The sequence below is a fragment of the Neovison vison genome, chromosome 14, assembly GCF_020171115.1.
Source record: "Neovison vison isolate M4711 chromosome 14, ASM_NN_V1, whole genome shotgun sequence".
Taxonomy (NCBI): domain Eukaryota; kingdom Metazoa; phylum Chordata; class Mammalia; order Carnivora; family Mustelidae; genus Neogale; species Neogale vison.
Window position 1 is genome coordinate 5,119,222 of NC_058104.1, and position 24,170 is coordinate 5,143,391.

The window sequence follows — 24,170 nt, forward strand, 5'->3', positions numbered from 1 at the left end:
AGCCAAAATGGCCACATCTTCTCTGCTTCAATCCGGGATCCATGGTGCGGGCTTTGCGTTTTGTCTGCCTGTGGGTGACCAAGGCCAGGCCTCAGATTTCCTCTGGGAGGCAGCTCTGGGCAGCAGGCAAGCGCCCTCAACCCTTGAGGCCCAGGTTCGCATCCTGTCTCCACCCCACAAAGAGCCTTGTGTCTTGGATCCTCTCCATCTCGTGGGTGGATGGGACTCCCTGAGCCTGTTCCCTCACCCACACCGTTGCCCAAACGCAACAGGATTTTTGAATAGGACACACAGAGCATCAAACAGGTGACTCACCGTACCTCTCAGTATCACGAGCACAGTGAGCCCAGGCGCATCTCAGAAATGCTGGTGTGGCTCCCGGACCCATACGTGGAAACACACAACGGGGTGCAGCCGTAGACCCACAGAGCGTGTACCGCACCTTACATCCCACGTTCCGGTTCTAAGCCCTCTGACGCCCGGCTCACCTTTGCTTCCCTAAGCATAAGCTCCATGGCTGGCATACAGTAGGTGCTTAATAAGTGTTTGTTGCTGCATGAGCCACCCCGAATCAGAGAAATGGATAAATGAATATGGGGCAAAGCTGGAACATGGCAAAGCTGGACCTATTTATGAGAAGGTCAGGAACAAGGCAAACGAGCTGAAGTTTCTAGAAGACAGAACACTGGTTGTCCCCTGGCAAAGAAGTATCAATAGAGAAGGGCCGTGAGGGAACCCCTCGGGGTTCCGAGAGTGCTCTGCTCTGACTCTCTATGCGGATGGTGGTTCTACCCATAACACATGCCACAACCCGGAAGCTTAAGATTAGTGCACTCCGTGCGTTCTGCTCTCCTCAATTTTTAAAAAACTCTCATAATCACCTGTGAGACCTGTTTTTTGCACCAGTGGACTGTGACTGGGCTCTGGATGGTGATGTATCCCCCCCACACACACACAGCTGTAGCTGGGCCACGCATGGGACCAGCTCTGTAACATCACCACAGCGGAGGGCGGGTCCCATGGCTGGACCCCTCTGTCTTTGCTTCTTAGGAAGTTGGATCCCTGATGGGGTCCTCCCACAGGCAAGTGGGCGCCTGAGCCCCCAGAGGGGCAAGTCACTGGGCTGAATGGCTCCTCCCGGCCCCCAGCCCCCTGCACCACCCCTCACTGCTCCTGAAGGGTTAAAAGAACCAGGCGCTTCACCATTTGCTTTCCTAACATTAAGCAATTCATTCCTCCAAGAAAGGATTTATTTTTTTCTGTATAAATTCACTTCTAACAAGTGTTCGTAAATCAGACTTTATTCCTATGGGATTTACTATGTATGAACGGCATGTCATTTTACTGAGTTAATGCTATTACAGAACCCTGCGTCTGGTGCATAGAAAATCTCCCCGCTTTTCCCTCTCCTTCTGCATCTCGAAAACCGGCCTGAAAAGACAGATCTGACCTGCAGCTTCTGATACTCAGCCTTACCCTGGAGTATTAATTTAACATCATAATTGAAGCCTGGGGAAAAAAAAAAAAAGATACCGTACTCATCTACTGGAATGTCTGCTTTGCTGCCAGGAGCCATGCAGAACCCAGACCTTTGCAGTTACAGCCCGCCCCCCCCCCGCTTGCTCCCCTCACAACCCCCTTCTCACGGGACTTCCTTTCTGAGAGCGGTTTTCTCCTGCTCGCCCTCTCATCCGCCCACATCCCACTGGCCAGCAGCTCCGTCCTCCCTCTGCCTGTGTTCTGTCAGTTTCCTCTGCTGCGAGCACGTCAAGCATCTGGGCCCGTCCAGGGGCGCTGGGTTCACAGCAGAGAGGGGGCCATGGGGTTTTAGGAAACCTGGAGTCCTTCTGGAGGACAGTGGGAGATAAATGAGAGAGGTCCCCACGTCCATGAGCTGTGGTCCAGCCGGGGAAGATGGAAGGCAGACAGTAAGGAACAAGCCAGTATGTCAAAAATGCACTCCGGACTCGGGGGGGGGGCGCTCTGTGGGCCTCTGGGAGCAGAGGAGGAGGTCTGGAAGATTCTTCCAGTTCCCAGTACAGGGACGGCCCCGAGGACCGATAGCCACTGGAAACCTTTCAGCCCCTTTGGTTTCTCACAACTACACTGTTATTCATCTGATCTCCTGACATGTTTTAAAATATGTTTCCATACGTATTTATAAATTTATGGGTTTTGAGTGGCTTTTAGTATATTGACAGATGTCTGCAGTCATCACCACAGCCAACTCTAAAACATTTTCACCACCCCAAAGACGCCCTGTCCACTACCTTCACGGTCGCCCCTTGTAAATCTACTTTCTACTGAGATTTTGTTGTTATGTTGTCGTGAGTTTTTTTGTTTTGAAATGTGTTCAATATTTAATTTCCCTGCTTTTTAAAAAAGATGATGCATTCTAGAAACTCTTATGACAGATACTGGTAAGAATACCAGTTCAGTTCTTTAGTGTCGGGCAAAATAAACACGGAAATGCCCCAGCGTCATCCTTAACACGCGGCTTCCTCCCCCGTGTGCCTCCGACTGTCTTGTGAGCCCAAGCCCGGGTCTGGACTCTGCTTCCGGCCGGAACTCAGTGAACACCTGTAGGCTGACCAGCTGGAACTGGGCTCTTTCCTGGAACTTCTGAACTCATTCTCCCGTTACTGCTGCAGGTAAGAGCATCTCCAACATGGAGGAGACCGTGACCCTGGACAACGGAGGGTTTGCTGCCTTGGAGCTCAACAGCCGTCATCTCAACGTCAAGAACACCTTCTCGAAGAAGAACGGGACCAGGTAGGGCTGCAGTCGCTCAACCCCCCCCACGGGGTGCCCCCATCTGCCCGAAGACCTTAACCAGCCAGGGTGGGGGTCCGGCCGCAGACATGCCGCCGTGCCCACGGGCACCCACCCAACCCCAGTAGGGCAGTGTTGGGAAGGAGGCAGGAAGGGAAGGGGGCAAGAAACATCCTACCTCCTCTGGAACTACAAAAAGAAGGCAGATCTCAGACAGGAGGGGAATGAGCTCAGGAGAGCCCCCGCTCCCGGCTGGCCCTCTAGGGAGCCGGCTGCGCACGTGTGATTAGCGAAGTCCTGCTTCACACACCGTCACGCAACACTGCGGCGGACTGATCACCAGCAAGGATGTCCTCTCACCGACGTGACGGCGGCCACAGGGCGGGTCAGGAGGCCCCAGGGGGAGGTGTCCGCGGCCCAGAGCTGCCCTGAGCCCACATCCATCCCTTGTGGCCCCGTTCCTGTCCTAGGTCCCCGCCCCGGCCCAGCCCCGGTGGGCTGCACTACTCAGATGAGGACATCTGCAACAAGTACAACGGAGCTGTGCTGACCGAGAGCGCCAACCTTAAGGAGAAGTCGGTGGACGCTTCGGAATCCGAGGTCAGTGCTTGCGGCCGCTGTCCCCTGCCTCTGTGATGAGTGCTCTGCCTTCCCAAGGCGCTGCCCCTTGGGTCTCATCTGCATCTCAAAGCCACAGGAGCCAACAGGGCAGGTGGCAAGTGAGATGAGGAAAGTCCATGCTTTAACCCCTTCAGGCCTAGAGGTCACAGGTGCTGGGCCGGCTCTCAGATCAATACCTCACCGAAGTGGCTTCTGATCCCAGAACTCACTTTCCGTGTGGCTTCAGGAAATAAAGCGTGTTTTCTGGTGGTGACCATAGAACCTGGCCTGTAGACCCCAGCTGGGGGGGGCGGGCGGCCTCAGCCTGCAAAAGCCACCAAACCTGGGACCCCGGCCCTGGCAGCCCTTCCCCTCCCACCTGCCCTGCTTCCCTGTGCTGAAAGGGGACTTAGCCACTGCCATTCTGGGACCATTAGAGGGTCTGGGCAGCTCTGACTTGTCCCCGTCCTCACTGAGCAGATGGATCAGGGAGATGCCCCTAAGGGGATGTCCCCTGCCCAGGACCCACGGGCCTGCCTATATGTAAGGTCTTCTGGGCCCCTGTGTTCATGTGCAGAGCTGAGCTCACCTGGGGGGCAAGGCCTCCATCAGCGAGCAGGCGGGGGAGGATATCATCCAGGGGCAGTGGAGGGAGGCTCCTTCAGGCGCTCAGCCCCCCTACCCCGAGCCCCCGCAGCATGCCCCCACTCCGAGGGTGCGGCCTCCGTGCCTCGCATTTACGAGCAAAACCAGCTATACGGCCGTAGAGAGGTGGTCCTCCATCAGTCCCTAAGCTCTTTTATTTCTCATATGCCAAGTCTTGAGAGAGAGGAAAATCACCAAGCCATTTGCTGGACACGTAGGCCTGCCCTACCTCTTGGCATTCATACGCTAAATCAATATTTAATCTAAAATAAGTCTCACCTTCATTTGGACCTGAATTCAGACCTTATTAAGCCCCGAGGCTCAATAAAATGGCTTCTCTTAAATTGCGCTCTGTATATGAAGTCCAGGTGAGACGGGGCACAGGGCGGGTGTCGTGTGACTCTGCACCTGCTTGCTTCCGGCTTTCTGTTACGAAGGACGCCAGGCACCCTGTCTGTCCAGTAGCCTCGGGCTTGGGGAAAACAGCAAGCAGCACCACAGAGGTTCGGAAAGGTACATTTGTCTGAAATCAAGGGGCTGTCAAGTGAAATGCGGCAAAAATGAGCTGCCGCTTTGTGATAAGGAAGGAGCAGCTGTTCTGGAGCTGTTCTAGCTGCTTCCATCAAAAGCCACACATTGGGAAGGAGAGGATGGCCTTCCAGCAGCAATTAGAGATGCGCTCGCAGGGCCCCTACCCGGGGTCTGTCCATAATTCCCAGGGGCCAAGGCTGTTGAGAGCTCGCCGGCCCCACAGACGGGACTCACAGAACTTCCTGCGTTAGCCCTGCAGGCCAAGCTCATGACGGGCCAACAGAGGCCAAGCACTATGGAGCACCTACAGTGGGCCGGGCACACTCAGCCCATTCTCACACCACCCCATGACGTAGACAGATTCTCTCGTTGGCCAGCCGACCAGACTGAGCATGAGGTCATCTGAGCCCCGGCCTCCACCGTCCCCTCCAGCTCAGTGCCCCCGGGTCAGCAGCCTGGGTTAGATGCATGAATTCTGAACTCTCTGTTGGTGAAAGCATTCTCAGAATGGGTCGATGGGGTGTACTGAGATGCAAATTCAGCTGCTTTTTATGGAGGATTGTTCAATGAGCTCGGCATAGACACACATGCATACACACGCGTACATATATGCGCAGATTCCTACATGCAAACACACACAGGCGCCGAGGGTGGAGGAGGGAAGGTGATGGGCGTAGGAAGGGTAGGGGGAGGAGGGCAGGGGTCAGAGACAGGGGCGTGGAATTCACACAAAATCCTGCAAGGAGATTGTCGTGATCCTCCTATAATAAGAGGACAAACCCAAAGCTTATGGAAGCTTTTATGTCTTTCCTGGATATGCACTGATGGGGGGTGGGGGTAGGGGGCTTGAGAGGCAGATCTGAGTGCCAGGCTTCCAGTTCCATCCATCCCTACAGACCTGCTGCACAGAATCAAGTTGTCCTAGCTCTAGGACTGTGGCTGAGCTCAAGCCCTGTGCCAGGAGGAAGGGGTTCCTTTTAAAGTTCCCACAGATGCCTCTCATGCTTCCTACTAGTTTTTGGGTCAAGGCCTCTATCAGACACCCTATGAGAGGTGTAGACACTCTCTCTATGCACGTGCAGAATTTCAGCTAGAGTCTGGGGGTCCAGGCCCCTGGAAAGCTCTGACAGTCACCTCCAGCTGAGAATTTCCATGCCTGGCTTCTGTCTGCCCCCTGGGTGCTCAGGTAGATACAGGAAGGCCCATCTTTCTTCCAGAATTCTTTACTTTATCATCTTGCTAGGTCCTATCTTTGAACCTAATGCGTTTGGGAGATTTGTAGGCACTAAACGTTCACGGAATCCCAACAGAGGGACCTGGGGACGTTCATCATCTCAGAAGTGCCAGCTCAGTTGGGAGAGCTTGTTTCGAGCCACATTTATTAAACAGCATGATCGAGATGGAATTCACATACCGCACAATTCACCCATTTGGAACATGGGTTATTTAGGAGAGTGTTTGTAATTTCCTCATATTTGTGAATTTCCCAAATGTCATTCTGTTATTGATTTTTTAATTTTCTTCCACTGTGGCCCAGGAACATGCTTTATATAATTTCTGTCCTTTGAAATGTATTGTGTCTCGTTTTACGGTCTGTGCTGGAAGAATGTTCCATATGCACTTGAAAAGAGCATGTTTTTCTATGAACGTGCAGAGTGCGGAGTGCTCCTTACATGTCTGTAGGGTCTAACTGATTCACAGTATTATGGAAGCCACCTAGGTTTTTGATCTTCTGCCATCCACTAATGTATTGAAGTCTCCAACTATCATTGCTGAATTATCTATTTCTCACTCCAGTTCAGTCTGTTTAATTTTGGTGCTCTGTCTTTGGGTGGATATATGTTTATGATAGCTATGTCTCCTAGACGGATTGAGCCTTTCATTAATATTAGTGTGTTCCTCTTTGTCTCTGGTAACAATTTTGTCTTCAAGATTATTTTGTCTGATACTACTCAACCACTATGGTTTTCTTTTGGTTACTGTTGACATGGTGTATCGTTTCCATTCTTTTACTTTCAACATGTTTGTATCTTTGAATCTAAAATGTATCTCTTACAGCATGTAGCTGGGTCCCTATCAGTTTTGTTCTGCTGATCTGTGCCTTTATGATTCTTTAATCCATTCACATTTAATGTAATTATGGCAAAGATAGAATTTACATCTGTCCTTTGGATGTTTTGTCTTTTATAGGTCTCACATCTTTAGTCCTCTTTTTCCCCCCACTTTCTTCTTTTTTAAGTGAAAATTTTCTAGTGTACTATTTTAATTTGCTTGTTTTTACTTCTACTGTATTTTTTTCCGTTACTTTTGTTAGCGGTTGCTCTAGTACCAACATTTACTTAAGATATATACTGGGGGCGACTGGGTGGCTCAGTTGGTTTAGCCTCCGACTCTTGATTTCAGCTTAGGTCATGATCTCAGGTCCTGGGATCAAGCCCCACATCAGGCTCTGTGCTCAACAGGGAGTCTGCTTGAGATTCTTTCCTCTGCCCCCGACCCCAGCTCATGAACACATACTCCCTCAATCTCTCTCTCTCTCTCTCTCTCTCTCACACACACACACACAAAGACACACACATAACTAAATCAATCTTAAAATAAAAGTCTTATACTAAACCTCACTGACATATAGAAACTTTATTCCAATACAGTTCTATGGCCTCTGCCCCTTTCTGTGCTATTATTATACATGCTATGTCTGTATATCTGTACTGTTACAAACTCAAGAATACATTTTTTACAGTTACTATTTTATAGAATCATATGTCTTTTAAAGAAGTTGAAAGAGGAAGGGAGAGCAAGTCTATTTCTAGAGTTTACTGTGTTTCCTGCTTATGTACTTTTCTGGTCCTCTTCATTTCTTTTTGTGGGTCCAAGTCACCACTGGGTGCCATTACTTCACCTTCTCCTTTATGCTGTTATTGTTAAATATGTTACATTTCTATACATTATAGCCCCAATAATACAATCATATACATACTGCTTTATGCAATCGCTTTTTAACTCAAGCAAGAGAAGAAAGGAGAAGACGTGCAATCATACTATCTTTTATAATTACCCATGGGTGATCAGCTTTGTTGGTACTTTCTGTCTTTTTGTATGAATTTTAATTTCTGTCTGTATCACTGGTTTTCAACCTGACAGTCTTCCTTCCATATCTCCTGTAAGGCAGGTTGGCTAGCAATGAATTTTCATGTTTCTGTTTATTTCAGAATGTCTTTATTTCACCTTCATTTTTGAAAGTAGTTCTTCTGAACAGAAGATTCTTGGTTGGCAGTTTTTATTCAACACTTTGACTACGTTGCCCCATTATCTTCTGTCCTCCAGCTTTTTTCTGATTAGAAGCCAACCCTTAACATTACATGAGTTCCCTTGCCCATGATTTCAAGAGTTTATGTATTTGTATTTTTTACTCTGAGGTGGGTGGATGCGGACTTGGTTCCATTTATCTTACTGGATGTTTATGGAACTTTCTGGGTATGTGATTAATGCTTTTGATTGAATCTGGAAAGCTTTAAGTCATTTCTTCCCCTGTTTTTTCTGCCTCTTTCTTTCTCCACTCATCCTGGTGCTGCCGTGACTATCTCGCATACGGGTGCTCTATACACTTATCAGATTCTCTCTTCTTTTGTGATCATTCTTTCTTGTACATGTTCATTCTTTCTTCTCTGTGTTTCAGATTGCATAACCTCTGTCGATATCTCCATGTGCCCTGATTCTTTCCTCGTCCAGACCCAACGTACCGTGGGGCCCCTCTGATGAATTGTTCATTTTGGCTATTGTATTTTTCAATGCCAAAACTTCTCATTTGGCTCTTTTTAAATAATTTCTATCCCTATTGATATTCTCTTCTTGGTGCAATAGTGTCATCTTACTTTCATTCTTTAAACATAGCTTCCTTTGGTTCTGTGAATATATCATAATAGTTGCTTTCAGAGTCTTATGTCTGCCAACATTTGGGCCTCCTTGGAGGCTGCCTGCTTTTTGTCCCATGTACCACACACTCTATCCTGCTTTTTTTTTTTTAATTAGTCATTGTAGCTAATATGTTGTGCCAACTCCAAATACTGATAGCCTCCACCCCAAGGACTGTTCTTGTTGTTTGCTGATTTGTTTGTTTCTTATTTAGTGACTGGGCTGGACTAGTTCTTTGGAAATCTGGTTCCTCCGCAGTGTGGACTCTGATGCCACCCCTGAGAAGGAACAGCCTTAGGGATGCATTCAGGGCCCCTGAATACCAGGGATGACCATGGTCCCAGCCAGGCTTTCTCTGTCTCTTTTTCTCATTCCCGTTAAGATTCCAAATGGTCTGTCCCTCTTGGTATCACACCCAGCTCTTAACCTCCGCCACCGGCTGGCTGTATTACTTTTCACAATCCCCGCAGGCTCTTCGTTACTCCATAGCTTGCACCAGTTAAAGTATAGCCCTTTTGTAGGGGCAAGATATTGTCAATCTGAATTTTGCTCTGATCCAACAGGGCTCTCCTGAGCTGTCTCTCTTTCCCTGGTCCTCTCTGTTAAACTTCTGGCTGGTTGATTGCCTCACTTGTTACAATCATGGAACTACCAGCTTCCTCTTAATTTCTCATCCCAAAGGACCCTGCTGTTTTCAGCAATGCCCTTAGGCATGCTCTGTTTCAAACAAGGCCTTTCCCCTAAGGAGAGCTCCAGAGCTCTCGGTTCTAATGGACTGTCTCTCTCTCCTGTGTCCTCTTCCATGTCACAGCACCAAAGCTGGGGGTGGGGACGGTGGCCCTCCTCTCCCATAATGACTTACCCACTGTGCAAGCAGTGCACTGGGTGGACACGGTAGTCCTTGGGCTTCTGAGCCCACCCCTCCCAGTGTCCATCGTCTTCCCTACAAGCCAGCTGAGGTAGGGGCATCCGGGGGTCAGTATTCCCAGCCCACCACAAGTGATGTAGGGCATCCAGCCTATGGGTGAAGACAAGGTGAGCAAGGGAACCCAGTTCTGTCAGCCATACCTGCCTGGGATAGAGCTTCCATCACACTGAGCTGGGGGTCACGGGTGGGGCATTGATACGGGCACTGTTCAGTGCCTCCGACTCTTGCTGTTCTTAGAGAAATTTAGATTTTTCAGGAATAAAGCTTTCTCCATTTGCTATATGTCCTCGCCACTATTTCCAGAGACTTTAAATGCCTGCTTCTAAAATAGCTTTGCTCAGTTAAATCATTCTCCCACCAGGAAGAGAATCTGCTAGTTCCTCTCCAGCCATTCTGGAAACACCTTTTCCATTCATAACTGAAGGTCCTGATGTTCAGAGGGGAGACGTACAATCTTCCTAAATCTGGCAATGATGACTTCTGACCTGGCCCCTTAACCCCAAATGCACAGAAACAGAGTCAAAGTATGGAACTGTAGACAGAGCCCTCAGAGAGATCAGCAACGGTCCCAGAGAGAATGACCCAGGAGTGGGCACCTATCTCAACTAGGACTGGGTTTAGATTTCAGATCGTAATCCTCTCTACTGGAGGCAGCTTCTAGGTTTAAATCGACTGCACGCTAAGATGTCAGGCATGAACATTAAGGCACATTCTGGGCCCTGGGCTTCGTCAAGAGTTTAATGCCCTCCCCCTCCTCCCCACCCTCCTCTGCAGAGCCCCAGGAAGGAAGGAGGCAGAAACCCCGTGAGGTCCTGGCTGGAAGTTCTCTTCTGTGAAGCTAGTATTTCACTAAGAAGCTAGTGATGCTGTCCCTTTCTCCACAGGGTATCTTTTGACCCATTTTCAGGATTATTGCTTAAAGAGGACATTCTGCAAATGGGCTCACAGGAGCCCCAGAACCTGCCTGATCGGAGTGGCTCTGAATCAGACACTTGGTGTCTCAGGACACCTGCTGTGGTTCCTTATCTTTCTCCAGCTGGGAATAAGAGGGTCTGTCACCAGGTTTTCACGCAACTGCATAGCAGGACTACTCTTCAAATCGCATGAGAAACACTGTTTTCAAAATCCAAATAAACAGTTTTCAAAACCTCTCCTGCTCCAATCAACTTAGACCAACCCCCTCATACCTAATTAATTCCCTAATAATATTTGACTCTTTCATCTTGCATATATAATGCCGAAGGTGTTGAGCTTATCTCTGTGAGCCGTTTGCCAGGCATCTGTGCACCTTTAGAAACTGCCACCACGTCCAATCACCTGCTGTCCTTCTCTGGTTTCCTGGGAAACCAACACACATCACTACTTCATATCACACAGGAAACTTAAAAAAAAAAAAAAAAAAGGATCCTGCAGCATTGCCTTTTTGTCGATAATTCTAACTCACTAAAATACATCCCCATTAAAAGATAATAATGTCATATAAACAATAAAGAGAGCAGGCAGAGGAGGGAGGGTGGCATTTGGATTCGGGGCTCTCTCATGGAGGTGATGCCGAGGGCTGAGCAGGAGCCTGGAGACTGGACTTAACAAGTCCTGACCCTCTACTCTTAGGCTCCTGTCTCTCCTATCTTTCTGCAAGATGGTCTTCTCCTCTCACGGGGCTCTTGGCCGGGTCTCTGGGCCCTGCCCACTCAGGGCGCACAGCCAGCGCCCAGCTTTGCCACCTAAAAAACCCTGCCCTTCCCCATGCCCTGCAGAGTCCCAAGGAGGATTCTTATTGGCTCAGCTTAAATCGCATGCGTGCCCATGAACCAATCATTGTTTAATGAGGGGCAGGCCATTCATCCCGTGGACGAGGACAGGCAGAGAAGGATCACTTTCTGAAGTTCATTTGGGAAGGCCAAAGCCCAGACACACACACTTGGGACATCACTGTGAGTCAGACAACCACGGGACCGTCTCCTGCTGGGGCTTCCTCTCAGCACCCACATCTGTCACAGACCCCTCTCTCCATTCCGTAGGACTTTGAGGTCTGTGCTTGAGAAAACATATAATGATAAAGCTTCTGAGCCTTCTCCAGTGAGACTGTATAGTTCATCACATAAACAGGCATGTGGGGGTGGGACACATCCCGCATCCGGGCTGGATGTGCTCGCGGAAAGGCTGCCTCCTGCAAGGACGTGGGAGTCCCTTCTAGATCTGCTGCCTCCTGGCGACTGCGAGCCGGGCTTCTCCATGACCCCACAGCAGCAAGAGGAGTGGGCAGGGGTCACGAGACAGGGGAGAAGCAAGTGTTGGACAGGGCCACAGGGGACTCCTGCGTGTGGCCATTTCCTCCAATCAGAGACTTGACCCTTTATACAGCTGTCCTGGAAGGTGTCCAACATGTTTCGAAAGAGGCTTCGTTTCTGCCACCTTCGGCTGTGATACCAGCGCTGGGTCTGGCCTTGCTCCGTCCCCGGTCGGTATGGCCTGGAGAAGGTAGCATGCTTGTGTGGGTCTCAGTCCTTCAGACACAAAGCGAGGAGATTGAATCCAGCTGCTCCTTCTAACATTCTTGCTCCCGTGTATCCTTCATGGTTGGAATGGACGGTGCGTGGGGCAGCCTCCGAGCACCAGAGGGTTCAGTGCGAAGAGGGAGAAAATCTTCAAGCTTACATCCAGTCTTCAGCTAACCATGACTCCTGACCCCAGTTTGTGGGACCTGCGGTTCACATCCTGAGTGTTCTGGGCCTTTCTCAAGAGGGGGTTGCCCCCGACGCATCTCCACGTGAGCTCTTTGCTCCTGAACTTGCAAAACTTACAGCCACGACGGCTGAAGAAGGGACAAACCCAGCTCGGAGGCCGATAACACAGCTGCCACCTGATCCTTCAGGTGACCTCTGTCCTTGTTCCTGTCCATCTCGATGTACACAGAGCTTTGCCTCAAAGCCCCACGAGGCCTCCAGAAAACAGAGGAAGAACAAACCTTAGCTGCCGGAATTACAGGTGTCGCATTTCTTATCTGCAACTCCTGAGGCCAGATCCACTGAAGAGCTCGGTGTTTTCCAGGTGTGGGAATGCATGGGACATGAGGCCACGGCCCCGGCAGGATCGGGCAGCATCACCCATCAAACCCATTAGCATTCCTGCCGCAAAACCAAACACTGTTCACACTACACATTTTCACGTCAGTTCAGCTCGGGGTTAGCGGCCAAACTAGCCCCACGCAGGTCAGGCTTGGGGTGAGTTACAAAAACAGCCTTTGGTTTGCAGAGCACGGTGGGTCTGGGACCGACCGGCGGCGGGGTTGTGACATGGAGAGGCTGGAGCGGACAGCCAATTCCTGGGCGGCTCCCACCCGGCCTGGGACACCGGCCATATGACTGCTCTCTGAGCCTCTCTTTTCATCCCTAAAATAGGAATAAAAATCCCCAGCTCATGGCCGCTGTGCAGTGTCAAGAGACTGGACGGGGCGGGGGGGGGGGTGTCACTCGGTGTGCACAGCAGCTGCTAAAACACGGCTCATCCTGGCTCTGTTCCACCATCGCTGTCCGCTGGTGGCGGAGCTGGGTGCTGTCCGCGTCCTGGGATGTGTCAGGGAGCCCTTCGTCATTCCTGTGTTTATGCAAGCTCCGACTCCGGGAGAAGCGGAGGGACCACAGACGCGCTCTGATTGGGTCGAAACATAAACCGTTTACGTCTCACGTCCTGAGGAGTCCCAGCTCCGTGACTTATTGTTACTTTCCTGTAGATGTTCCAGCGAGAGCCAGATTTTCAGTCTGTGTCTGGAAAATCCCAGGAGGCTCCAGCTCCCCCTGATGTCCAAAGGGACCTCTGCCCCCTTTACTGGCTCACAGGACACAGCGCCGGCTCCTCGGATGGAGAACTAGTCCCTGGGTCGAGCTTCCTGCATGTGGGTGACACGGGCCATGCGCTCCCCATCAGATGGGGGAGAGTGGCTCAGGACACCAAGGGACCCTCTCTGGCTTTCATGAGTCTCTATACAGATGACATGTAGGCTAGAGGCCAGCAGTCGGCTCTCTCCCCATTCCCTTCCCTCTCTCCAGCCTGACCACCGATCAGAATCCTCCCAGAGCTTCTAAGAAATGCACATTCCAGGGCCCTTCCCCAGACCCTCTCCATCAAGACAGCAGGAGCCACACCCAGTAATCTTCGCTCTCCGAAACTTCCCTGCTGATTCTGAGACAGACTTGGGGGCCTCCTGACACCCTCTGTGGAGAGGGGAAAGGTCAGAGCTCAGGCACTGGAGCCCAGGAAGGAGGCATGCCGGGTGTCAGGGACAGAGCCCTGCCAGGGCATCTTGGAATGGGAGAGGCTTTACCTAGCCACCTGCTCCTGTTCCCTTACCTTGAACTTGAAAGCCTGGACAGGCACATGTTTCTGGACCCATTTTTGGCATATCCGAGGTGTCCACAGCCTCTGCTCCATCCCGGGTGGGGCAGGGGGGAACCCCCTGTGTTTTCAGGGTGTGGGGCATGCCAGAGAACCTGGCCAGACTGCGGGCTGCACCCCTGCAGGTAGCAGGGCTCCCCAGAGTTCAGGAAGCCCCCAGGGCCACAGAGCGCCTCTGAGGCAGGGAAGGGGGGGGCTTCCACTGTCTTGGGAAGACAGTGTCCATCCACTGTCCCGGCCGGCCTTGGTTCTAGTGATTTAAAATCAACCCCCAGAAACCAGGTCTAGAGACATAGAGACAATGTGGACTAAATGTTCTCCGTGGAAACTTTGGATTTATTCTATAAAAAGAAAGGAAATGAAACCCTCGCAGACTGGTGTTCCCAGCACGGGCTCTTCTGTACCACTGGCGAGGGCTCAGGTCTCTCTGGGGCCTGCGGAAGCAGGGGCTGGGTGCGTCCTTGAGGGCTCATAGCTCACTAGGGCCTCATTCCTCAGCAGGCCTCCCCCAGAGGTCTTCGTGGAGGTGACAGCACGTGGAATTTGTGTCCCATGGAGGATACCCCTTGCTTCTCTCCTTGTGTGCTCAAGGCGGACTCCCCGTGCTGTGGGTCAGCCTACACTGGAAGCCTGAGCAAGAGGAGGACCCTGGGCCTTTCCGACTCCCCCCACCATGCAAGGCTTCTGCCCTGTGAGGGCACAGAGCACCCCCTGGAGGCTATGTTGGTCTGTCCTGGGGCAGAGGAGCAATGTAGACCCCTCCTGCGACAGGCTCAGATACAGGGTGGCTCGGGAGCAGTTGGGACAGCACATGGTCCCTATGTGAACACAGGGGAGATGCTGAGCTCAGCAGGGGGCGGGGGGGGGAGCTGTCAGTCTGGGGAGGTGTGGGCGCTCCTAGTGTGCAGGGTGGGAGTCGGGGGAGGAAGGGGCAGAGGGTGGGAACTTTGGGTTTCTAGTTCTGGTCCTGCCTCCTGGCCACTCCCCGCTTCCAGCTCAGCCCTGCTGCATGTGGCCACTCCCCCCCGGGACTCCCCTCCCCTCCCCCTGTGGCCACCCGTCCCTCCATGGCTGTGCCCCCCTGCTCCCTTATGGCTGCCCTTCCCTGTTGCCGTCCTCCCCCTCCCTCCAGGCCACCCCATCCCCTCCCCCATACCCGTCCATCCCCCCAACCCCGCCACGTGTCCGTCCTTCCTCTCCCCTGCGCCTGCTCACATCTCATTGTCCCCCCAGGGCACTGACTCCGAGTCTGAGGACGCGCCCCCCCAGCACTCCTTCGTCAACCACTACATGAGCGACCCCACCTACTACAACTCGTGGAAGCGGCGGGCCCCGGGCGGCCGTGCCCCGCACAGGTACGAGGCTGTGGCGGGCAGCGAGGCGGGGCCGCACCTGCACACCGTGGTCACCACGCAGAGCGCCGTGTTTGCGCCCACGGGCCCTGGCGCCCGGACTCCACTCACCGGCTTCTCTTCCTTCGTGTGACGGCCCCAGCGGGGCCTCAGTGGACCTCCCAGCCTCCTTTTGTTAAGACAATCAACTCCAATAACTGAGCTCAAGCTTTTGTTTAAAAAGAGAATTCTGATAAGTGATGATTTTACCTACTTGTGGACACTAGATTTCAATTAGGAAGGTTTTTTTAACGGCTTTTTGTAACATCGCTGCAGGAAGCGGGTTTCTTTGTTTTCTTTTCTTTTTACGAGAAGGTGTATTTCAGTGGTGCAATGGCGGGAAGGCCTCAGACCCCCCAGCCCCCAGTCCCGGGTTTCTCCATCCCGATGCCTGACTAGGGAGGCTGCGGGGGGAGGAAGAGCGGGGATCCAGGGAGCTGTCCGCCCGCATCCAGGGCGCTCCTTCCGCTTCTCTACCTCCTGTGCCTCTGGAGAACCAGTCACACGCCAGGGTCCCCATCGGTGACACCGACCAGCTGGGCTCTCGCCGCCTCCTGGGGCCGCAGAGTGAAGTCTGCCCTGGGCTGGGCCCTTTTCGACCTGACGGCATCCACCTCTGAAATACTCTCCCTCCGCAGTTTCTAGGCAAGGAATCAGCATCCAGGTTCCTGGCAAGGGGGCAAGAGATTGCGAGGTGGGGTCCTCAGACCCGGCGATGACTCCGTTGGTCTCACCCTGTGTCACTGCAACGGTGAAACACCGGGGCTTTTTCTTCCTTTCTCTCCTTAAACCCAACGGTGCAGAGCAGGAAACCACCCCCCGGGGCCGGAAGCCGCCACGCTGGCCCTCACTTAGCGAGCTAGCTCCTTCCCGAGAACACAGCACACGGCCAACCCCGCTAACCCAGAGAGAACCAGACGGCGCTTGCAGAATAATTGCTTGTTGTGTAAGACGTGTGCATTGTTAACCAGAGTATTTTTTAAATCTTTTTATCTTTTTTTAAAATATGTCACATGAAATGAATGAGTCTCTGCTGTCTCCAGGTGCCTTTTTATTAATTGTTTAGCTTTGTACATGAGAAAGACGACAAGCGTCAGTGTCTCCAAATAAAGCAAAACAGCTCTGAGCAAACGAGGCCCCGGCTTGCCTCCTCCTCGCCAGGCCTGCTGCGCAGGTGGGCGCCGGCCTGCCTCCCAGTGCTGCCCCCGGGTCTGCTTGCTCCGCCCACTGCACACTGCCTTGACCACCAGTGCTGCTGCTGTCCCCGACCCCAACCCCCGCCCAGCTTCTAGCCTTAAAGGGTTTTCTGGAAACGTTTTATTTCTTTCCCCCTTTGCTATTGTTTTGTTTTCGTTTTTAGCTACATGAAAATAGCATGAACTATGTTGAAAAATAGAGAGTCCAAACTGTAGTTGCGGCCCAGCCGTCACATTATTCTTGCAAGAGGGGTCTAATGTGGCCGACTCTCCAGGCCAGAGCCTAGGTCCAGGTGGACGCTGCGAGCCGCTAATGCCAGCCCAAGTGTGCCCAGAGCTCGGGGATGGCCCGGTGTCCCCACCTCACCAGAAGGAGTGTGGCCATGACACTGTCCAGCCATTCTGTTGACACCCCCGAGCCCCAGGGGAGCGAGGCAGGTGCCGTTCTCCCAGGTGACCTGCAGTGCCCTGAGGGTGGGGGAGCCCATCTCCAGGCCACGTGGAGAGCTCATGGTGCCTACTCCACTGTCTTCCTTCTACACCTCCATGGCAGCCTCTGGTTTCAGAGAGGCTGCCTGTGGCCCCAGGAGACCGAGGAGAGTTTTGTGTTGGGTGAAAAGCCCCTTTTCAGTTTTTCTGAAAACTAGAGGGTATGCAAAGGTTCCTTTCTCTCTCTCTCTCTCAATCCCCTCCTTTTCCTTCCCTCCCTTGCTGCCTTCGTTTTCTGAGTGGAGGCAGAAATATTCTAAACCAAAAATCCTAGACGCTCTGCCCAAAGCCACTTGTGTGTGAGAATCACCCACCGCAGTTCACTGGACAGGACGCCCCTCGGGTCCGGAGCCTCCGCTCCTTCCTCTCCGCGCCTCCACCACCGGGAAAGGGGGCAGGAAACCTCGAGGCTGCAAGCAGAACTTCTTGGAAGAACTCCGACAAACCCTGCCTCCTGTGCACTTCGCTCTCTAAGCCATATGGACTTTGCTTTAAATAATGGGGGAAAGTGTTAGGACGTGTTGGAATGAGGACGATTTGGTTTGAGTTGTGTTCTTTGCTTTGCGGGTTTCTGCTGTGACATGACATTTTTGGGGGGTTCCTTTTCTTCCCTGAGCTTTCTCTACCTTCCCTGAACTTGCTTTCTGTGGAACTGAGGTGGTGCAGGCTGCGGATGGACTGTCAGCATCCACCTTCCAGCTGGGCCCTCGGGAGAGGCTGCACCGGGGGAAGGGAGGTTTCCAGTCCGGTTTCGGCCTCCCCCAGCAGTGCACGCCTGGACCAGCGTCACTTCCCGGCCTCTCACCTTTACAGAGGAAAAACAAAATATCTCACACGAACAAGCAACATTTCTTTAACCAAGACAAGAGGGAAAGTCCGCCGCTGGCCTTCCTCCTTAGTGACGTCATCCAGGTGCTCTCCCGCCAGCAGTAGCTGAGCCCCGCCCATGCACACCCCCGGGTGGGTCCCTGGAGACAGTTCCGACAGGTGAGCAAGAATGAACCCGCTAAGCGGCCAGGAGCAGCCGGGCTCTCTGTTGGAGCTGCAGGGCTGGGCATGCATGGGGCTGCCCCCCTCCGCTGGGCACCAGCTTTCCCAGACAGATGAGCTTCGGGGCAGCTGCAGGCAGTCCCCACACCTAGCCGGTGTGAACCACATCAGCATGGCCTCACGCACCTTTTCCTGGATACACAGGCCCACACCGATCCCCTCTTCCCCCGGCCTTCCCCTCCGCTGCTCTTACTGTCATACTTTTAAGAAGTACCCGATAAAATGTCGTAGCAGAGGACGGTGTGACCTAGGGCAACGTGGGGACCCATGCCCCCATGAGCATGGGACGAGGCCACACCGCCAGGAGGAAGGGTCGTGCGCGCGCTCTGTAAACGTCTTTGGATGCTGGGCTTGTACTTGATCACGACTGGACTGAAGCATGGTGTTTGCATAATGGATCGTAGCATGGTTTCTAGTTTTTACGAATTCTTGGCACACAGTGTAGTTATTCTCCCAATGAGCAATCCATCCGCGTATCCCAAGCCGGCTGTCCTTAACGCAGCATCCCTGGAGCATGAACAGGGTCAGGAAGGCAGAAACACTGCAGCCATCCGTGAACCGAGCTAGTCCGCGGAGGCACCCCTCATCACCACCCCCAACATCACCTTCTGGGTTATCCAGAGCTTAGGTCACTCCTGGAGTTTTCCCGACAATGTTTTCTGGAATTGTGCAGAAAACCAGATCTCATTTAAAAAAAAAAAAAAGAAAGAAAAGAAAAAAAAACTTGTAGGAAGACAGAGAGGTGCTATGGGTACACTTTTTAATAAAAACATCATTTTGTTCCTTATTCGCTTGTGGTTTTCTTCAAGAATTGATGCAATGACTCATGAATTCTAGAGCTGTAAAGATGAACCCCAGTGCGGGCCTGAACCACACGCACAGCCAACCCAGCCCCCACTTCTGGTGAGACGCAGGTGTGCACAGACAGCAGGGCTGAGGTCAGAGGGATTTAGGCTCTCCTGGAGAGACGGACGTGGGGTGGGGGTGAAGGGGCACCTGGCCATGTAGGGCCAGCCCCTGCCGTGCTCTCCAAAGGTTCCACTGCTCTCTACCAAACTTACCTTTGGTGGCGGGAATGCAGCCCGCAGCAAGGCCTCCCTCCTGAGCCCCCAGAAGAGGTGTCCCTCCCCACATCCCCATCTGCATCCGGGGGTGGCTCTCCATCGTGCGTGGTGCGTTTCAGAATCACTGGGAACGCACGCAAATCCCAGTGCTGTGGGCACAGCCGGACCAGCAAAGACAGGATCTCTGAGGGCTGGGACAGACATCCGCTTCTCTTTTGAAAAGCAACCCAGGTGATTCCCATGTGCAGGCCGGGCCTGGGGAGAGGCAGGGCTGCTGGCTGCAGGAAGCACAGGGGTCCAGATCTCAGGGGCACTGGGGCCTGTCCTTCCAATTTTGCCTTCTTGCTCCAGAAGCCAGCTCTGCCATCAACAAGCCAGAGGTAAGAACGTTTTTGTTTTTCTCTTTATCCCGCCTCCATTGACCACTTAATTTCCATCGTCCATAAACAGGACCTTGAAATCTCCACATTTCCAACAGTCCCCAGGATTTGCCATTGCACCTGCGCGTCCAAGACGGTGGCTGGTTACTGAACACGACCATTTGCCAGGCGGCCTTCTGTGTTCTTTACTTGTGTTAACCCATGAGACTCCCCCAGGCCCTGGGCAGCAGGCACAGTCAGGGCTCCCTGTTTGTAGATGAGAAACCGCCCGGAGAGGTGCAGCCACCTGCCCCGGTGAAGCCAGCTGGCAAGGGGCAGATCGGGCTCCAAACCTAGGCGGCTGGGGGCACGCAGGGCCGGAGTCCTGAGCCACAGCAGGACTAAACAGCCTTTTAGGAGGGGTTTTGCTTTCCCCCAGGGCCCGAGATGAAGGGCCTTCAAAAGGCAGGTGCGTGCCGCCGGGCACCTGGCGCCCGGGAGGCACCTGTGCGATTGTGCGCAGGCGCACAGGAGGCGTCCTGTCTGCGCATGCTCGCCTCCCGCGCGCAGAGAAGACCTTCGCGTTCTCTCGCCTGGGCGCAGAGCTTCCTCAGGACGGCTGTCCTTGTTGAGAAGTTCATGGAAGGCCTTTCCAAACGTGGCATTCGTCGCCAGGAAGAGAAACCCCACCGCCGTGCTGGGTGACAGGTAGGTGGACCGCCCCAGGCGGGAAAAGCGACATGGGTGAGAGCCGCAGCCGGGACTTCTGGTGGCGCGGAGCCTCGGCTCCTGGGGACAGGACTGGCGACTGGGGAGGGGGAAGAGCGGAGCGCGGCGGGCTGGGGGCTTCCTGCACCCCAAGTCCCGCAGAGCCGGGCCGCAGACAGCCCAGAGTGCGCCTCCGTGGGCGGGAAGCAGTGGGGACCTGCCTCCGCGCGAGCCAGGCTTCCGCGGAAAGGAACTGGGGCTCTGGCTCCTCCTGTCCTTCAGGGAGAGCCCAATCCACAGGTTAAAGGGGACCTGGGCACGGCCCTCCACTAAGCGCCTCGAGCAGAGCTGGGCCCCCGGGCCAGACACGGAGAAGGGAGGTTCGCGCTTTGGCTGCCTTTCCGTGCACACCTGCGCCCCCGCTGCCCCTGCGGCATCGCCTCTCCCCCAGGCCGCACTGTACAGGCCAGCCTCCCAGGTGACAAGTGCCCAGGCTAGGCTGTGGGGAGGGAGTGGCGTGCCTGCCCCCTCCTTACAGCATGAGGGTCCAGCAGCAGAAGAGCAAGCTGGAGGCGCCTCTGCCTCTCTTTAGGGAGATCGCCTTACTTTGTGCCAGTTCCTGCCAATGGAGAACGCTCGGGACCTTCCCTCCATGAGTTCCATTTGCTTTAGGTTAGCCTGAGACTGAGACTTGCAGCAGGAGAACCCTGCTTCTTGCTCCTGGGGGGCTGGGGGACAACCGGCGTCGCCCTCCGGGGAGCTCTGAGCTCTCTGAGCGGCTGCGGTGCACCAGCTGGAGGGGGCCAGCCTGTGGGGCCAGGAAGGGCCCTCAGGCCTGGGAGTAGCAGCCACTCTGCTCCGTGGGCTCAGGAGAAAGTCTCTGGGGCTGTCTTCAGGGTAACACAAATGGTGGGTCATTCCAGAAAAGATTTGCGAGCCAAGGCGGGGCCTTGTTTGCAGTAAGCTATGGATGGAAACCCAACGTGTGTTTTCTGCAAAATGAGGTATTTGGGGGACAAAAAGGAAATACTCTGTAAAAATCATGAAATGTTTCTAAATGGCCCTGGCTTGGCAGGGCCCCATCTCTGGAGGTCAGGGGACCCTTACGAGCCCTGCCACCACACCTCACCAGACATCTGCCTGCTGGGGAGAGGAGCCAGAGGGCTTGAGCTGGAGATGCGCTGTGGGCCTTGAGCTGACTGGGTTGGGGAGTGGCCTTGACCCCGCGACCTTCACCTTGCTGTGATTTGGGGTGACTCTTCTCAGGCTCTATCCACCCCGGTTCTGACCTCGGGCACCAAGCCGTGCTGCCCCAAAGATAAAAGGCAAAGCAAGAAGAGGTTTGGAGGCTGGTGACAAGGCCTCACCGTGTTCCTCAGAAAACGCACCTTCGATGGTGGTTGCTGTGTTTTGTGGGTTTTAGGGGTTTGGTTCTGTCTCGAGGTGGAACTGTTCTCAGGCACTGTTTGGGAAGCACAGAAGCTTTTGCAAACCTTCTGATGAAACAGCCCATTTTCCTAAATTGATCGGTTCGCCAGATGCCTCTTGTTAAATGGTCTGATCGTGTCCACGGCCTCACTTGTACAAGTGCTGCAGGATTTGCCAAAATTTCTTTCCCTTTAATGGCTTAAGCCAATTAACAGCCAGCATGGGCGAAAATTCCAAGCTGTTAATTTTGGGCTCCATGGTCTTAAAATGTCCTGCTTCTCCTTAGATAAGACCATATTCCACAGTCATTGAGCAAACCACTACATTATGGGGTTGAATGTGATCCAGGTTCAACTATTTTAACGAAAAATTCGTATTTCTGAGGCATCCTGAGATGTTTCTGTGGGATACTCCAGCCAGCAGACAGCATAACTGGCCTGATGACTTGGGGTGAGGGGCCCAGTGGGGTCCCCAGAGGGAGCCCAAGAGAAAAATTGCATTTAGCTGGTAGAGGCCCAGAGCCTGCAGCTAAGAGTCCTGTGCTCTCTGTGTCTTAAGGAACGTTTTTTTCTAGAATGTTCTTCCACAGGGAACATTTTTTCAAGAGCGTTCAGGGCCAAAAGATTGGGGACTGTCAGCTCCAGAGAGGAGGTGTGACAGAGCCAGGCAGAGACCCAGAGGAGCCACTTAGAAGGTCTCCAAGGGCATCTCTGATTAGAGAGGACACTCAGTGTCCCAGGGACCCCAATGAGGGGAGGCCCCCTTCGTCATCGACCTCAACAGTGCCCCTCGCCCCCCACATGGGCCTGGAGACAGGGCCCTTCTGGCCCAGTGCCACCTCTAGCGCAGATGTCCCAGGCCACCCGCGGCAGGAAATCTGTTGTGTCCACACACTGGAACTTACGCAGCTGTTTGAACATGTGAGCTGAAATGACATCTTTGGGCACAGAGCAGTCCTCAGGTTATGCCTTTAGGGGCAAAAAGCAATGTGCTCTCAGTCGTGTGTGCTCATGTGTGTGTATGTATGCACACACACACATGCATGTCAGGATGTACAGAGACCAGCTCTGGAAAGACAGATAAGAACACAGTCACAGTGGTTGCCTCCATCCTGGGCACGGTCTGAAGCTGTCACCACACACACAGAGTATCTTTTCAAACAGAAGAGGAAAATGGTACCAGGGCATCCAGGCTGACAGCCACACACCCTCCACCCCCCGCCCAGTGCCTGTCTGTTCTGGGCATCCTGGCTGCTGCTCATGGACATGAATTAAAGAGAGTGGGCCGTGACCTAGCCATGTGGCGGTCCTGGGAAGATTGCGGATGCTCTCGGAGTTGTTTATTTTCTGTAATCTCACACTAAGCTGTTTTGAGGTGTAAGTGAGAAGGAGGTAGGAAAGCTGTCTGCAGGCTCATGTTGTCACCGCCACCATCAGCTCAGGACACTTCGAGCAAGAAATGGGGCCTCCAGTGGGAGCCTGGCTGCCCAGCCACGCACAGGAGGACCGGAAGTGGAAGGCCATGGCACCTGCTCTGACGAAGAGGTCCAGACTGCCCCACACCAGCCACACCAAGAATTCGCCGTCAACCCCCTCCTGCTCATAGGCTTTTAGGTCGGAGTAGCCCCATCCAAATCAAAATCCACGACCCTGGTTCAGCCCCCTTGCCCTGAAACAGGACTGTGGTCAACATGGTGTTTTGGAATGATTTAGGCTCTTTCAGCTAAGAATTTGTACCTTGGGTCAGTCCCATCTTCCACTTAGAATTCTGTCGTACTGGAAAGTGTCAAACGTTTTTGAAAATTATTAATGAAGTTTTGGAAGTATTTGCATATTTAACACATGACTTGAAAACTAAGCCTTGCTCTCCCCCTGCCCTGTCCCCTCTTTCCCCCCTCCCCCATCATGTCCTCTTTGTCCTGGCCTCCTGAATAGCATCTACTCACGGCTGTTTTCATCATGCCAAGAACAATCACCAATAAATGTGGTCTCTGAATTTTCTACTGCCTTTGAGTGACTCAGAATCCAGCTTGGGCTAAAACTGGAAATGCACTGGAATCTCAATGAGGCTGCGGAGAATCCTGGTGGCTATTAGCAGAGATGATTGGAAAGTCAGAAGATTCATGCCAGAAACACTCGGTTCGATGAAGTCATTGTAATCACAACCCCCGCTGCCCGTATCTGCACTCGGAGAGGTGGTGGTTTTGCCAAATCCACCACCAGCCAATCTGTCTGCCTTCCGTTGACACCCTGCTCCTATCTGGCTGACAGGAAGAGGGACTCATCGTGCCGGGGCTTAGGAAAGAGCCAGGGCGGCAGGAGGCAGCTAAACAGAGGATGAGGACATTGCAAGATGTCCCGGATTGAGGGAGCTTGCTGCTTGCCTCCGTCCCCTGGAGGCTCTGCCTTTGCGGGGGGTTCTTCTCAGTTGAAACCCCACAAGGGTCTCCAGAAGCTGGCCCCACGGCAGATGCTGTCACAACCCTGAGGCATTCTCTAAATTGAAATGCGCCTGCATATTCGTTCCTGCTCTCCGGAGCCGTAGACTCTCACTGCCCATGAGTGTTTCTAAACTGGCCGGCCCATCCCCATTAGGGGTTCCCTGAGATCCTGTGAGGGGGTTTCAAATTTTCAATTTTTCAAAATGCCCAAAGGAAAGTTATCTCCTTTTCCCTTCGTAGGCCGTGCAGGCGTCAGCCC

General features: G+C 53.2%; 1 protein-coding gene across 1 annotated transcript in view; it reads left to right on the plus strand.

Moving 5' to 3' along the window:
- The window catches only part of SDK1 (sidekick cell adhesion molecule 1), a 510,043-nt gene extending 493,735 nt beyond the window's left edge, over positions 1-16,308 (plus strand). Inside the window, exons 41-43 of the mRNA XM_044233031.1 lie at positions 2,652-2,772; positions 3,243-3,372; positions 15,020-16,308. Of these exons, the coding sequence (XP_044088966.1) occupies positions 2,652-2,772; positions 3,243-3,372; positions 15,020-15,271 (503 nt within the window). The 3' untranslated portion in view covers positions 15,272-16,308. The remainder of the gene's footprint in view (positions 1-2,651; positions 2,773-3,242; positions 3,373-15,019) is intronic.
- The last annotated feature ends 7,862 nt before the right edge of the window (positions 16,309-24,170 follow it).